The sequence below is a fragment of the Letharia columbiana genome, assembly GCF_014066305.1.
Source record: "Letharia columbiana isolate WasteWater2 chromosome Unknown Sc0000049_s0, whole genome shotgun sequence".
Taxonomy (NCBI): domain Eukaryota; kingdom Fungi; phylum Ascomycota; class Lecanoromycetes; order Lecanorales; family Parmeliaceae; genus Letharia; species Letharia columbiana.
In genome coordinates, this window is record NW_023501093.1 from 99,206 (window position 1) to 114,632 (window position 15,427).

The following is a 15,427-nucleotide window of genomic DNA, read 5'->3' on the forward strand; positions in this document are numbered from 1 at the left end:
TCAAAAACGAAGACGATTTCAAAGCTGCTATATACGACCTAGCCAATTACCCTAGGATACCAAGATCAGGTGCAATATCATCATCGCCGTGACGGGCCAGGCTGGTCTTTGGTGCTCCTTCGGTCTAAAGCGTAGACTCCAATGCAAGCACCTGTCGAGACATTTGTCAGCTTATATTCAAAGCATGGCTCGGTGTACGAGAGCGGAATGACTCACAATTGCAGTGCGGACCGGGATGTACACCTGAATGAAATTCTTCCGTTCGTTCCACCGGAAAGGTGTGGTGAAGAACCTTGTCCCTTTGGCATTCCTTCCAAATCCACCGAAAGCCGGGTCATCTGTATCCAAAATGATCTGATAAGTCCCCGCCGCCTCTATGCCCACACGGTAGTCTGAGAAGCTTTGAGTAGGATGGAAGTTGAAGATCCATAAAAGTCCAGCCCGTTCGAATACAATCACTTTGTCTTGCTCGTTTTTCAAGCTAAGACACGCTTCGTCCGAGTGTAGCCAGCCATACTTCTCCTCGGTCCATTGCATCTTGCAGTCGAATTCGTTGAGAAATTTGTATCGTAGCATGTCATCGTCCGGGAGATTGAACTGTCTCCGAGCATACCAGTAGCTGTTGTCATTACCATCTCTAGGGAAGTCAAGCCATTCTGGGTGGCCAAATTCATTGCCTTCGAAGTTGAGATATCCTTCCCCTCCAAGACCGTGCGTGACGAGTCTAATCATCTTGTGCAAGCTCAAGCCTCTTTCGATGACAGGTGTAAATACTGAGAGGATTGACATATTAGTGTACAGCTCCTTATCACATAGCCACATCAGTAGTGACTTGTCTCCCACGAGCCTGGCATAGTCCGTCAGCACAATCCTACGGTATTCGCCGGAACCGACTTACGCTTGGTCGTGACTTTCAGCGTAAGCGACTGTCTTCTCCCCGTGTCTTCGGTTGACGAGAGTGTGCGTCAAAGCACCCATATCCCAATCCGCATCTTCTTTCTCTTTAAGCCACTTGATGTACATATCTGGAATCGCCATAGCAAGCCGATAGTCGAAGCCAATGCCCCCAAGGGATAACGCCACACATAGTGCAGGCATCCCCGAAACATCTTCTGCAATGGTAAGGCAATTAGGGTACAAGTTGTGGAGCATTTCGTTAGCCAGCATGAGATATACAACGCCATCTTCGTCGACGTTGGGCCCAAAGTATTCGTGATAGCCCCCCGAGAATCCACTACGCGTATCAGTGGGCATTCACGAAAGTCGTTGCCGGGTTACTTACCTTCCAATGCCGTGATGAGTATAAAGCATACTCGTAACACCGTCAAAACGGAACCCGTCAAATCTATATTCCTCCATCCAGAATCGTAAGTTAGACAATAGAAAACGTAGAACCTCATGATGCCCGTAATTGAATACCCGGCTATCCCATTGCTCATGCACGCCCTTGCTACCTTCATGAAAGTACAGGTTGTCTGTCCCATCGAACTCGTTTAGACCATCCTCAGTGTTCTTCGACGCATGACTATGGACCATATCCAGGAGCACTGTGATGCCCATGCCATGTGCGGTATCTATCAGCTCTTTCAGATCTTCTGGGGTGCCGAACCGGCTGCTCGCGGCGAAAAAGCTATTGATTTGGTAGCCAAAGCTCGCGTAATATGCATGCTCCATTATGGCCATCAATTGTATGACATTGTATCCAAGATGTTTTATCCTTGGTAGCACACTCTTCGTGAATTCTTTGTAGGTTGTGATGCGTAGCTCGGGAGATGATATACCTACATGGGCTTCGTAAATGCGGACGCTCTTTGGCTTGGGCGGCCGTGGGTGTCTGAAAGTGTATCTTTCATTTTGTGGTGGATGCCAAAATACTCCATCATAGACAGGCGAGAAGTTCAGATTCTGGGTGACGCGAGTGATCCATGCTGGTACTCGCTCTAAGCGTTCATGTGACGTAGGTATGACCAGAGAGATCTGTGCGCATTTGTCAGCAATTGAAGCCTATCACCTCCAAGTTATAGAGCCCACCTTGACTTTGGAGCCGTGTGCAATTGCGAGCTGCCCATCTCTTGAAGATAACGTAACCTCCCAACGCCCATATTCACCTCTGGTCATTGGCGTAGCGTCCCTGTTCCATTCATCTTGTGATGAATGCCTATAAGCGATGAACCTAGGGAAGAACTTGACGAGAACGCCTTACTGAAATCGCCAATTAGATATGCTCGTAAAGCATTGGGAGCCCATTCTCGATACGTGATGTCTCCATTGTCATGGACCACAAAGCCAAATTTCTCAGTACCCTTGCTGAATTTCTCCAGACCACCCTCTGTCTCATCAATTGTCTTGATCAACTTCTGAGCGTGGCTGTATCTGCTTCGGAGAGCATCTTTGAAAGGTTCTAGCCATGGGTCGAGCTTGATTACGCCTGAACAAGTCAATTGGGGCACCTCGAAGCTTTCAACGGGCACTTACCTGTACCATCTGCAGGTATTTTCTTTCCACCCGTCATCCCCATGACGGAGTTTTCGGATTCGGAGTTCAAGGCAGAAGTCATTTTGTGAACGCCCTTGCGGACTCGTTTGAGCATGCGGTGGGACGGCTTGGCCAAGGTGGATCGGGTGCTGCAAAGGCCACAACCGGTGGAGAAAAAAAGAATCAATTGAATGCAAGGCAAAGGAATAGAGGAGTCGAGAGTATTTCCTCTAACAATAATTAACTCTATGGACATGTGGTGATGGTGGGGTTTGCGCTAGGAGCGTGAAGGCTGGCTCAACGTCCAACGACTTGCCCCGCAATCGTCATGGTGCATTAGGGGCTGATGGGGGCAACAAGATCTCTAGCCGTACCTACTTGTATCCGTACTAGTAGAGGCTATCCAATTTCCAATATGCACATGAACCACTTGCGATGGTGAATTCTTACTACTGTATATCTCCATACTGAGGACTTGACGCATTCCTCCGTCTGACTTGTGAAAGCCCTATTGTGAAAGCCATTGTGACTTGTGACATACCCATGAAAGCCCTTGACATACCCAGCAGAATTCGATGCCATCTCTAGAACGTCTTCGGCGCTTCGTTGAGCCTCGAAATCTTTCGTCTTTTGTTGCTCTTTATTGCCGTGAGCCCATCCTTTGCCCACCACTGCTCTTCAGACAAAGCTTTCCTTTCCCTCCAGCTTCGGCGTGTTGAAACCGACGTCATTGGGATGGACAATTGTGACTCACTCAGATTGTCAGGTTAGTACTCCGGGAGGAAACAGGGAGACTTCCACGAGCCGTGACAAGACCGAGCCACCAGCTGCTTTGAGCGAGAAGCATTCCCACTAAAAAGAGACAAGTACGACACCATTGCCATCAATATCCAACCATAAGTCGACACGGAACATGCCCTCGAGTCCTCAGCGAAATCGTCGAGTAATTCATCGGAAGTCGGAGCTTTCACGTCTTCAAAGCGAGCCAGCCCAACACAATCAAGTTTCCGAAGTAAATATTCGTACGCACTTTCAATCCTAGAAAGAGCGGACGTGGTAATCACCCGTGAATTCCTCAGACAATCCACATTCGCTCAACTTCAAAACGAGGAAGTCGGACAAAGCAGTATCCAAGCGAGACCCGACAAGCCTCGTGAGGTCATTATAGTCTCCACAGGAGTTATTGGAAGCATCAACTAGACCCCAAAGTCTAGCATGGCATCGTGATACGCCGATACACCATCCCAAATAACGGTTTTCAACTTCTTCAGGATATCCTTGGACTGACGTTTAGCCCTTCACGGTCTAGGCTTCCAAACGAGATCGTCTTTGTTGCCATTAGATTTAAGTATCTGTCTAACATCAAACACCATTCTAGCAAACAGTCGAACAACTGAGTCGGTATTGCCATTCTGGACAGCAGGATTGTGATCTCGTCGCCACCTCGAACTGCCATATCAACGTATTATTTCGTCACTGAATCACCTTCTTATTGTGCCGCTACCACTAAGAAGTTCTTTTCGGTGAGACGATTTCGATATCTCAGCGAGATATATCCTCAGACAAAGAAAATTAAGAAGAAGCGTGGGATACAGAATCACAGGAGCAAATTCGAGCAGAATGGGTGGGGTGGAGAGTGGGGGAAGCGAGTGATGCGGGGAACTTGAAATCCATCAAGGCAAACTCGTTGTCTCTGTCAGTGTAGCGAGCGTGCCGCCTGAAGGAAGTACAGTGGATACCCAATATCCCACCGGAGGATTAGCACGTACCTGAGATTCAATGTGTGGAGCCACCACGATGTATGCGTTTGGATAGGTCCTGCGCCCGGTAGATGCTGTAGCGCGCTTGCAAAGTTTATTTGATGCTCCAGCTCATGCTCTCAGCCCTCCAGCTTCTCACGCATGTGTTCTGCATCTTTTTGTTGTGGAACTGGTGCTGTAGTTTATACTTTGCCGCAATACCGTTGTAAGCTGAGGTAGAAAGAGGATTGATAAGAACTGAATGCCGGTGTAGCAGGACCACTAGTCGACTTTTTCGGTGACGAGGTCGAACTATATTTGCTGTTGTAGCATACTCACTGTCTTTAGTGCCGTTCTTCCTTGCGGTGTGCTTCCTCTGGCTGCAATTGCTCCAGTGTTGTCGAATTCTGAGCTTTATTGTGAAGGTTTCTTGCCGACGTGAAGCCCAGTCTAAGAAAAGTTCCAGGTGTCGAGAATGTCTTACAGTGGATATATTTTTAACACAGACACAGGGTGCTCCGATTCCGATCCGTAGGGGTAATTGTACCCTACGGTAAACGTCAACGTCAGGGTAGTGCTGTGACCCTCGATGATGATGATACATCTTAGGATATTGCGCCCCCTTATGATAAACATCGTGCTATTCTGGGTGAGCGCACAATACTCAACGATCTCATAATCGTTTAGAAGCATAACGAGCGTAAAATGTTCATTCGTTGTCAATAGCAAGCGCCGTAGAAATGAAGAAAATTAAAATCGAAAAGAGAGCTAAAGTACGCCGGACTTGCTAGGTCGAACGCTGAGTTTGCCCGAGTCCTTGGAAGCCGCTACTCTAGCCCTCAAGTTTGCCCTTATCGGTATCGGCGACAATGACAATGTCTCGAATGTGAGCAAGCTTCGATATCAAAGCAAGTGGTAGCAGAAGAGAGCGGTTGCTGCCTACGCTCCTTCAATTCAAGGCAGCATGATACGTGGAGCTAAGAGCACCATGGCTTATTCCTAATCGAAACCAAGTCAATGGCTCTCCTTCTCGTTGCCTGCGGGTCTCCTCAACCCCAAGCAAGACTCTCATATTTATCCCTCTCCTCCATATACCGCTCCTTCAACACGTCCACGTCATCACCCTCCTCTTCCCAATTCCGCCGCTCAGACTTCACAGGCCAGCCATTCACAGGGTCATATGAGCCTGGAGGGAGAACATCGGGGCCTCTTGGAGATGCCTCCATTCTTGGGGCGCCGACACTAACACCAAAGGCTTTAAAGGAGCATCTTGATAACTTTGTCGTAGGGCAGGAACGGGCAAAAAAGGTTTTGAGTGTGGCCGTATACAATCATTATCAAAGGATACAAGAGTCGCAACGGCGAGAAGATGAAGAGCATGAGATTCTACAACAGCAGCTGCGAAGGGAGATGGCTGAAAGCCATCCAATGGAGGGTATAGCAAAACTTCTCGTGGAGAATGTAAATTTGCTAATTGCGCTCAAGACGAATTCCCGGGCCACCAGCAAGCCATCCCTCTGAACCCCCCGTCTTCTGGCTTAGGCGCTGCCCCAATCTTCGACGCATCACCGCTCACCCTCGAGAAAGCCAACATACTCCTCCTCGGGCCCTCAGGCGTAGGCAAGACGCTTATGGCCAAAACCCTTGCCCGGGTGTTGGCGGTTCCTTTCAGCATGTCCGATTGCACGCCTTTCACTCAAGCAGGTTACATAGGCGAAGACGCTGAAATCTGCGTCCAGCGATTACTAGCAGCTGCAAATTACGATGTTGCAGCTGCAGAAAGAGGTATCATCTGCCTCGATGAAATAGACAAAATTAGCACGGCGAAAGTCAGCCACGGCAAAGATGTTGGAGGTGAAGGCGTACAGCAAGCACTTCTCAAAATAATCGAAGGAACGACCCTCCAAATCCAAGCCAAGCAAGAGAAGTCCGCACGCGCGCCTGGTTCCTCCAACTCCAGCTATCCGACCAACAGTCCGCTCTCCGGCGGCATGATGGGCGGTCCCTCCTCCACCTCTTCCGGCTCAGGCAATACCTCCTCTGGCCCATCAAAAGCAGAAACATATAACGTTCGCACAGACAACATTCTCTTCATCTTCGCCGGCGCCTTTACTGGTCTGCAGAAAATGGTCATGAATCGCATTGCCAAAGGCTCGATAGGATTCGGCTCGCCTATACGCTCTTCTTCCTCATCATCTTCCGTGTCGTCAGGTGGCCGAGATAGCACCATCTCTGTGAAGGCCGGATCAGAGGAAAGCAAGCTCTTTGAAAAACATCTCCCCTTCTTCGCACCCCAATCGCCCGACCAACCAACACTAACCGAATATAACCTTCTCGATCTAGTCGAGCCTACAGATCTGCAAACGTACGGCTTGATACCTGAACTTGTAGGCCGCATACCTGTATCAGCGGCTCTATCGGCACTCGACGAAGACGCGCTGGTAAGAGTCTTGACTGAGCCGAGAAACAGCATGATAAAGCAGTATGAACAGCTATTTCAGCTGAGTGGTATAGAATTGCGATTCACAAGAGGGGCTTTGATAGAAGTGGCGAAGAGTGCATTGGGCATGGGAACGGGGGCGAGAGGGCTGAGAACCGTTTGTGAGAGGTTGTTGACGGAGACGATGTTTGAGGCACCAGGCTCAAGCATCAAGTACGTCCTCATGACTGAAGCCGTTGCGCAGCGCAAGTCCGCGCCCATCTATCTCGCCAGAGGCCAGCAGCATAGATTTGAACAAATCATTGCTGCCGAGGAAGAAGAATGGGATGCGAAGACAGACAAGGACCAGAAAAAGGACGATGGTGCTAGTGCAAATGGCGGAACTGGTAGCTTTGAAGAATATAGAGAGAAGAGCAAGGCTGCTGGAGTCATGTAGCGATATGATATGTTATGCATCATTTGTGAATGTGTTTACTGGGCGGATATAGCGCAGCATTGGGCATTGCGAAAGGCACGGGGCTGGCGTCGATCTGCATATAAGAATGGGAGTCTTAGGCGAAGCCGCTAGAGCAATATGATTTTTGGTTTGTCACATGGCGGATCTGTTCCACAATCTCTATCCATCCGCTGTGTGAGAAAAAGCCGAGCTCAGCCATGCTGGCCGTCCAATAACAAAGCTGATCGCCTCATGTGTGTTACAAGTCGCGCGGCAGCAGGAGCAATACTACGCTTCATATCGACGTACAGGATTCAAGGTACCATAGACGTTCATTCCCCCCTCAGTCTAGGTATTCGGAGTCAGCATGCCTCTTTTGCGATCAAATATGAAGTCATGAAAGAGGTCCCGGGAGCGTCGAGGATGACTCACGCTTGGCTGTAACTTCGTCCCCGGTGAGCTTCTCGACAGCTTCCTTCGCCCTGATAGAAAATTATTAGTGATGGACTCGAGTGTTGCATGAGCAACAACTCACATGTCACCCAGCGCCACCATGCATATTGTCTGCCAGACACCCAAGGCAATCCGAGGTGTCACACCACGGTACAGACCCTTGAGGCCGTTGTTCGAGTAGATGTATCTTAGCGTCTTTCCCACAGTCAAGTTCTTAGGCCGATTTGGATCTTCGGTCTTGCTCTGCATCTCGACTCTGATGACCTCAATGGGTTGGTTCCAAGCACTCAGTCCACCACCAAGTCCACTGGCTAATATCTTCTCTAAAGAGCCGAGCTTTTGCCCTTCCTCCTTTCCTGTTGCTGACCTGATGCCCGACTCTGCCAAACGTGATAGACCGAATCTTGAGCCCCAGTTCGTAGTCTGCCGTATCGCGACAGCGTTGACCCCCTTGTTGATACCCCTTATCCCCTCTTTTCGGTAGATATCCATAAATGTCTCAAAAGTTCCTGGGGGCTTAACGCCCTTTGCCGCTATCTTGTGTTTTGTAATTTCAACGGTCTTCATGCAAGTACAGAAGCCCATTGTAGCGTATGCTTGGGCGACACCTCCGGCCATACCACCGGAGATGCCACCGACGAAGTCATTGGCTCCGAAGGATTTGGCGTAGAACTCGGCTTCGGAGGCGACAAAGAGGAGAACTGCGCCTTTTGTGGAAGCTTCTATCCAGGCCCAGGGGATAAGACCCTGGTAGTCTGAGGTAGTGTGTTAGTGAAGGTATGGCCTAAAGTCATAGGAAGGCCAAGCTCACATCCTAGTACACCGCCTCGTCCCCAAACTCTTGAGAGAGCTCCGACGAAATTGTCGCCTCTGTTGGCCGCCATCGTTGTCTTAACTACCTCAAGAGGCTAAGTTTCGGCGTTAGTCTGCCGTCAGGTACAATGCTTGACTGCGGGCTCATGGTACCTGGCCTAGAGTAGTGACTCTGGAGAGGCAAGATGTCAGCCCACTCACAAGCATCGCCACGCCATAACTCGACTTACTCAAACATGTTCAAACCAGCACCCACTATATCAGACCCATGTCAGACTTGCCAGACCAGCGTTTGGTCCTATGTTGCTCACATAGAAGATTACTGAACTTGACAGGCTTCTTCTCGAGCGTTGCCGGTGCAGAGCCTGCGACTGGTGTTGCGGCCATTACACTTGGGTTGTATGACTATGGCCCTGACCAAGGGAAGAGTGGCGCTTCGTTGCTGAGACAAGTACAGAGGTCGAGCCTTCAAATCTAGCTTGCAGCAAGAAGAAGGGGATGCTTTCTCTCTTTCAGACCAGATAAGACCAGACCTCGCTTGAGACTTGGAGCCCAGTATAGTCTTGTAGAGGATGACTGGTCAGAATCCGCAACTCCAATCGCAATGGAAAGGTATGAAGACGGTACGGGGGAAAAGATGGATTTGATAATCGCCGAGGTTTTCGGAGTTCTTTGTAGCTCACCGTTCCCAATTCCCATGCCGATTCAGGGTCCACTCCCCAGGCGCTAACCGAAACAGCTTGGCGCGCTTGGTTGGGCGCGCTAGCAGGCCAATTTTTTGGCTTTAGTGCTCATCAAAACATTTCATCGTCTTAACCTCTATACTTAGGCCACCAGGGCTACTATCTCGGTCGCCGAGAGCCTCACGACGCGCCAAAGCTTCACTTATTCTACAGATTAACGAGCATACAGTAATTGACGAACTGACAATCACTGCCCACAGACTCAGCACGCACGGCAACGGAAAGCAGGCCACACTAACGCTGACTTTTCCTCGCGCCCTCTCCTTCCGTCTTGTTGCCAGAGAACAGTTTGTATTCCTCTCATTATTTCCTAGATCGACTTTATCTGTGAAGCAGACAATGTCGAACACCAGAAAAATCGTCCCACAGGTGTCTAAGGCCTCTCTTCCTCTCCTTATATCTATAGTCAGAAATGTTCTTCGACAAGACTTGCAAACGCTAAAAGAAGCAGACTGACAGGATCGCTCAATGGCTATTGAAGACAACTGAATGATGTGGTTACAGACCAGCGTCTTGCCAGAATAAGAACCTATCCCTGAAGGCGCTTGGAGGTCGATTGAAAGGTAAGGCAAGAAAGGAGGCCCAACAACAGGAGTCATCTTCCCTTTCCCTTGCTCCAGCATTTCGCCTACGCTTGGCTCAATTTACAGAGCTTGCTCACATCATTGTCAAAAACAAGAGACTCAGTATTCCAGAAACCTTCTTCAATCTACTGCAGCATACAGTCAAACTCCGAAGAGAGTATTCCAGCCTTTTCGCCTCATCTGAAGAAGACCCTTCGCTTCGCGAGTCGAACGCGACGCACGACTACTTCATCGATACACTGGAAGGTGTCCTCAATATATTGAAATCTCAGCACGCTTCCTATTGTAAAGGACCCGAAATTTCGCGGACGACAAAACCTGACGGAAAGGAAGCCAGTCTGGAGAACCGATTTGCTGCCCTTGAGGTCCATGAGCCAACAGAGACAGAATTGGACGACTTAAACACTCCAACATCGGCTCGGCAAGGGCAGCCAAAACGGCGCCATGTTGTATGCGAGGCCGAGGACCATGACGTACGTTTTGCAGTCCTTTGCTACTTTGCCGATCTGCAAAGCATTTGCCAGTTCATTCAGAGGACAGGGGAAGACTATAAGCTCAGCAAAGTGAGTCTCATGACAGTATCCATTGTGACGAACACTGCATTTGATGCGGTCCGTCAGGCGCATGGTGAAGTACACGAGTGCCTTTCCGTCGCTTGAGAAATATAGACCAGTCAATTTATGGTTCTACATCGGATTTTGCATGGTCAGTGGCGTGGACGCTATGTACAAGGAGGCGCCAGATGACTTGTTCAACTACGAAATCGCAGACATGGCAGGTTTTATCTACATGCCTACTACGCAGATCCTCTTCGGGTGGAAACGTCGCTTCTAAAATCAGGTAGAACCTGAGGCGTGAGGAAATCACCTAGCGACTGCGATGCTAGCAGTAGTCCCACGGTGTCTGGCAAAGCCTACGCTGAAGTCCGAGCAAAGCTTGCCGAGGACGAAAGAATCTTGTTGGAGACATTAACGGAGATCGTCTACCTTGGCCTATTTGGCCTTGACATCCCTGGCGAAGTTACAATGATAGCAGGTCTTAGGGGAGTAGCAAGGCGTCAAAAATCAATTTCTGGTTGGCTCTGCTTCGCTACTCAGGTCTTTCTTGACATTAACAAGATTACCGGCAGTGATTATCGGAAGGCTTTTCAGGAATTACAAATCGCAGGTCGAGACGCGATAGCAACACTAGAGAATATAGAGAGAATAGGCCAGCAGCAACCCAAAGCCCAAGTTGGCTCTCAATACCAGCGGCTAGCGAAGGATTCTCGCTTGGGGAGAACGATTGGGTATATTTATGGCTACATCCTCGATGACAGCGCTGAGATTAGGCAACAGTTTTTTATGCACGACACGGTACGTGCGAAGCATCCGGAACCGCACAGGCTTCTCGTTCGTGACCCGCTTCTATGTGGTCTGATCAAATTCTCCTTAAGCATCATGCTCTATAATCTGGGAGTAGAGTTTGCCAAAAACTCTCTGTGTACCTTACCTACCACTGATCTTTACCGTGCTCTTCGATTGACATTAAATCTGGACCTTGCGTGGCCAGACACGGATCTTTTCGTTAGCAATATCACGCCAGAAAGGCTTTTCTTTGGAGGCCTCCCAAACAAACTGGAATCTTGCCTCAAGCGATTGATGCTGATGCAAGGTATCTCACCAGAGATCTTCGTGAAGGGTGGTAAGAGACGTTCAGGCCGGAAGAGCCTTCCTTTTACACCGTCGATCTCCAAGACTGGTCGAGACTGGCACGAAGCGTCTGCAGTCATCAGCGCCTTCCGAGACCGACATATCATGAACAACACAATCAAGTGGACCTTCGAGACCCTCGAAGCTGTCTTTAAAGAGTCTACGAAGAACAACGCTTCACAACGCGCGGCCCGTGAACATTGGATCAAATCTCGGCAGATCGGTACGGTTCCACTCCTTCAATGTGTCAAAACTGCCATTACCACGGAATTATCTGTTCTTATTTTCGACTACTTTGGATTACATCTACGTTGCGAAAATTTCCTTGTTAAGCTACGCTCAGGGCTTGGCGGAAACATGAAAAAGAACGATGGAATCACACACTCAAATGACGAGCCACGCTGGCTCGCAGGATGCATGGTTTTTGCAATACTTCGAAATGCCGTCGAATGGGAATTTGTGGCAAAAGATACGGACGGTGACGGCGGCCTTTTACCAGAGTGGCGGCTCTTCATGGACGCAGGGGCTCTGTTGAAGGAATTTAACCAGAGCGAAGGGGATTGCGAGAGCAAACGCTCCGAAAATTACGCAGAGTAGATGAGGGAGGAAGTAGTGGACGATGTGCCTGTTGGCGGTGCTCGCAAGCCTTACAATCCAGAATACTACAGGGAGGAATGGAAAATGTCTCGAGCGGAGAAGGAACGAAGTGAGGCCATGATGGTGGGAAACGCGTGACGTACACCAGGATGATCCATTTCATACGAGACTACGTCATTGATGGTGTGAATGGCCATTCACACGGTAAGATCTCTTTTGCCATTGAGCCGGCTATTACCGACATGAAACAAATGATTGTTGTGAGCGGCTGTAGGATCTCATCTCGAGACTCGGATTGCTTTGCCTGGCGGATACCCATTGCTGCATAGCTTTTTCTGTTGGAAAGCAACGGAAGTGGAGCAAGATGTTGCATGCTACAATAACACTCTGTGGCTTTTCCAGCGCATATCCCCTTTGCATGGCTCAACCCGGGCAAAAATTCTAGCTTACCTTTCTAAATCAATTCTTTGTCTCAACGACAAGATGCCCGATTTTGAATCCAGTGTACTACTAGGTGCAACGAGGAAAGAAGAAATCTATCAAGAGGCTCTCTTTGGTTGAAGAGAAGTGCTTACGCAGTGACTCGAAGCAGATGGCGAGCTGCCGAGAAATAATCACAAATCATGTGGTAGGGTAAAAGGAATCGAGCTGGTGTGAATTGAAAAACGTCAGCAATGTCGAGAAAGGATAGATGATAAGTACTTACAGCATCGAATCGATGTACTAAAATTCATGTAGTAAGAGAAGCTATCAGCCGAGCAGCCAAGGATCACCGCAGCGCGACGTAGTGGAGGAGAGGAAACCAGACTGGAAAGCTAGTAACTGGGAGAATAAAAGTAGAGAGGAGAAGGGAGTGAGTGATTACAACATCGAACCCATGAAGTCTATATTTGTGGGAGAGGAGGAACGTCGGATAGCGTCGACGATGTTGCGCATCAGGGCGAGAGAGATGATCGAATTGCGTGATTACTGATGTCGGCAATGTCTGGTGACGATGTTGAAAGCTTCTTGATAGATTTCTGCCGAGCTGCAAGTGTTCGGTGAGGGGGATTTGTACTTGTATGTGAGACGGATCGTAGTTTCGCCTTCTGTCATTCTGATATAGCAACCCAGCTTTCAAGGTCATTATACACTGCGATTGGGTCAAAGTGCACAGAATCATTGACGAGGTACGAATGGATACACAAAGCACAGTTGCAATGGCACACTTGGAATCGGTGAAGCTGAGAATGCAATCTTTGGAGCTAAGGACGCAATATCATCAATCAATCTAGGCAATACACTTGCATCGCTAAAACCAAGCCCCTCCCTTCTTCTGTAACCAGATTTCTTACCACTCACCACCCCGCCCAATTTTACATAGCGTGCAGTTACCTATAACGTTGCTCCAACAAGCTTCGCCCAAGCCTCCGTGCTAAAAGACTTAGGTCGCTCAATGGGCGCACCAACCGCACGGTCAATGATCAGTTGTGGTAGGACACCAATCGCACGTGAAACACCGAAGAGGACTGTGTAGAAGCTAGCTTCGGTCAAGCCGTAGTATTGAAGGAGAACACCCGAGTGCTATAACAGAAGTCAGCTCGCGCCCTGCATTATGGTAGAGCTAAGGGGCCACTTACAGCATCAACATTAGGGAACGGATTCTTCGTCTTCCCATGCTCTGTCAAAACTCCTGGGGCGATCTTATATACCTGGCTGACCAGCTTGAACATTGGGTCATCAGGCAAGTGACGTAGAGCAAACTCGCGCTGAGAGACGTAGCGGGGGTCGGTCTTGCGTAGGACGGCGTGGCCATAGCCGGGAACGACTTGTCCAGATTTCAGAGTGGACCAGAGATAGTCCGTAATGGCCTTGTCGCTGAGATCGCTACCAATTTGCTTCTTCATCTTTTGCAGCCAGTTGAGGACCTCTTGATTGGCTCTGCGAAATTAGTCAGCGGTGTGGTTTTGGAGGGGTAGAAAGGGAGACGAACAATCCGTGCAGCGGGCCAGCTAGGCCGTTGAGACCTGCTGAGAGTGAGAGCATGGGAGAGCTGAGAGCGCTGCCGACCAAGTGCGTAGTGTGAGCGCTGACATTGCCGCCCTCATGGTCGGTGTGGATTGTGAGATATAATCGCAGTAATTCGATGAAGTCTTTGTTCTCGCTGAAGCCGAGCTGGTTGGCAAAGTTGTAGGCGTAGTCCTTGTCCTTCTGTACAGCAGGCACTTTGCCATCTTTGTAAACGTTGCGGTAGATTCTGGCGGCGATGGTCGGTAGCTTGGCAATCAAGTCCATTGAATCTTCGAATGTGTGGCTCCAGTATTCGCTCTTGGGCATGCCTTTGGCGTAAGCTTTTGCGAAGGCAGATTCGTGTTCGAGAGCTGTGACCGCAAGGGAGAACTGAGCCATTGGATGGAGGTCATTGGGGCAGCGATCAATGAGCTCTTCGATGAATTTCGGAACGTCAGAGCGGGCGGCCCATTCTGCTGAGAGATCTCGGACTTGTTCTTCGCTGGGAACTTCGCCGGTCAGAAGGAGCCAGAAGAGACCTAATGTCGATCAGCTTTATGGAGAGTCTGGGAAGTCCGCAGGTCTTTGTACCTTCCGGCAATGGTTCTTCTCCGCCAGGAGCTTTGGGCAGCAGTTTTTGACATTCGGGAATTGTCTTCCCTCGGAACCGAATGCCTTCTTCTGAGTCGAGGACAGAGCCTTCCCAGACCAGGGATTTGATACCGCGCGCTCCACCGTAGACTTGGTCCAAAGTCACCTCGCCAATGACCTTGGAGCCGAATTCTTTTCTCAGCTTCTTGATCTTTTCAATCTCGCCTGGGAGCTTCTCGGCAAATGACTCTTTGAGTGTCTAGAAGGCCAGTCAGCTAGCTCATCCAGTGCGGTAGGCGTTAAGCCTACTTGTGATTTAGCTGAAGAGTAGCATCGTAAGCCATTGAATGCGGCAGTTTTAGCTGGAGATCGGACGGAGCTCAATGCTGGGCGCAGGGCAGCATTGCTGAAACGTAGAGCTGTTGCCATAGTAGTGTATGGGAATGTCAAAAGTCAATTAGGTTGTGGTGTTGCTTTGAGAGAGCTGGGCTTTCAAAGGGAAAAGAAAATGCTCTCATCAGCTCAACGTAATAATGTCCGGCTACAATGCCCGCCCGCTAGTCTAAAGTACGGTAAGGTATGTAATGCCGATAATTACCGATTTATCTCGGGCACTCTCAAAGTACCTACCTACTTTTATTCTCCTGTCCTTTCCTCTGTGCCTCTGTGTACTCTCGACTCTGCATCTGACCGATCTGCTTGCTGGCTTTCATGTCTCCACCTGTCTTCAACTCTTAGGTCTCAACCTCATTCATCAGCTGCTCTGTTCCCATTCAAGACGAGTGGCACCACCGGGATCAGAATCACTTGGCACTCCGAATCGGAACTTGCCGGATTCCATTAGCGTGAAATTCTCAATCATAATGTCCGCTTTCC

The 15,427-nt window shown here is 49.3% G+C and overlaps 6 protein-coding genes across 6 annotated transcripts; 3 read left to right on the forward strand and 3 right to left on the reverse strand.

Annotated features, from left to right (window-relative positions):
* Positions 1-124: 124 nt before the first annotated feature.
* On the reverse strand, positions 125-2,590 carry HO173_010454 (uncharacterized protein; the record flags this gene model as incomplete). Its single annotated transcript, XM_037312339.1, has 7 exons — positions 125-151; positions 217-847; positions 899-1,234; positions 1,283-1,977; positions 2,032-2,144; positions 2,204-2,428; positions 2,476-2,590. The coding sequence occupies 7 exons, from the start codon at positions 2,588-2,590 to the stop codon at positions 125-127; spliced, it is 2,142 nt and encodes a 713-aa protein (XP_037160744.1).
* A 2,641-nt stretch (positions 2,591-5,231) lies between these two features.
* Positions 5,232-7,090, forward strand: HO173_010455 (uncharacterized protein; the record flags this gene model as incomplete). Its single annotated transcript, XM_037312340.1, has 2 exons — positions 5,232-5,649; positions 5,700-7,090. The coding sequence occupies 2 exons, from the start codon at positions 5,232-5,234 to the stop codon at positions 7,088-7,090; spliced, it is 1,809 nt and encodes a 602-aa protein (XP_037160745.1).
* Positions 7,091-7,433: 343 nt separating this feature from the next.
* On the reverse strand, positions 7,434-8,743 carry HO173_010456 (uncharacterized protein; the record flags this gene model as incomplete). The annotated part of the gene is made up of 7 exons (XM_037312341.1): positions 7,434-7,438; positions 7,523-7,572; positions 7,626-8,298; positions 8,355-8,451; positions 8,510-8,528; positions 8,587-8,611; positions 8,668-8,743. 7 exons carry the CDS (start codon positions 8,741-8,743, stop codon positions 7,434-7,436), a joined length of 945 nt encoding a protein of 314 aa, XP_037160746.1.
* Positions 8,744-8,960: 217 nt separating this feature from the next.
* On the forward strand, positions 8,961-10,342 carry HO173_010457 (uncharacterized protein; the record flags this gene model as incomplete). Its single annotated transcript, XM_037312342.1, has 3 exons — positions 8,961-8,968; positions 9,300-9,386; positions 9,604-10,342. The coding sequence occupies 3 exons, from the start codon at positions 8,961-8,963 to the stop codon at positions 10,340-10,342; spliced, it is 834 nt and encodes a 277-aa protein (XP_037160747.1).
* Positions 10,343-10,708: 366 nt separating this feature from the next.
* On the forward strand, positions 10,709-11,971 carry HO173_010458 (uncharacterized protein; the record flags this gene model as incomplete). Its single annotated transcript, XM_037312343.1, has 1 exon — positions 10,709-11,971. The coding sequence occupies one exon, from the start codon at positions 10,709-10,711 to the stop codon at positions 11,969-11,971; it is 1,263 nt and encodes a 420-aa protein (XP_037160748.1).
* A 1,374-nt stretch (positions 11,972-13,345) lies between these two features.
* Positions 13,346-14,980, reverse strand: HO173_010459 (uncharacterized protein; the record flags this gene model as incomplete). The annotated part of the gene is made up of 5 exons (XM_037312344.1): positions 13,346-13,534; positions 13,591-13,891; positions 13,944-14,499; positions 14,552-14,810; positions 14,861-14,980. 5 exons carry the CDS (start codon positions 14,978-14,980, stop codon positions 13,346-13,348), a joined length of 1,425 nt encoding a protein of 474 aa, XP_037160749.1.
* Between the last annotated feature and the right edge of the window lie 447 nt (positions 14,981-15,427).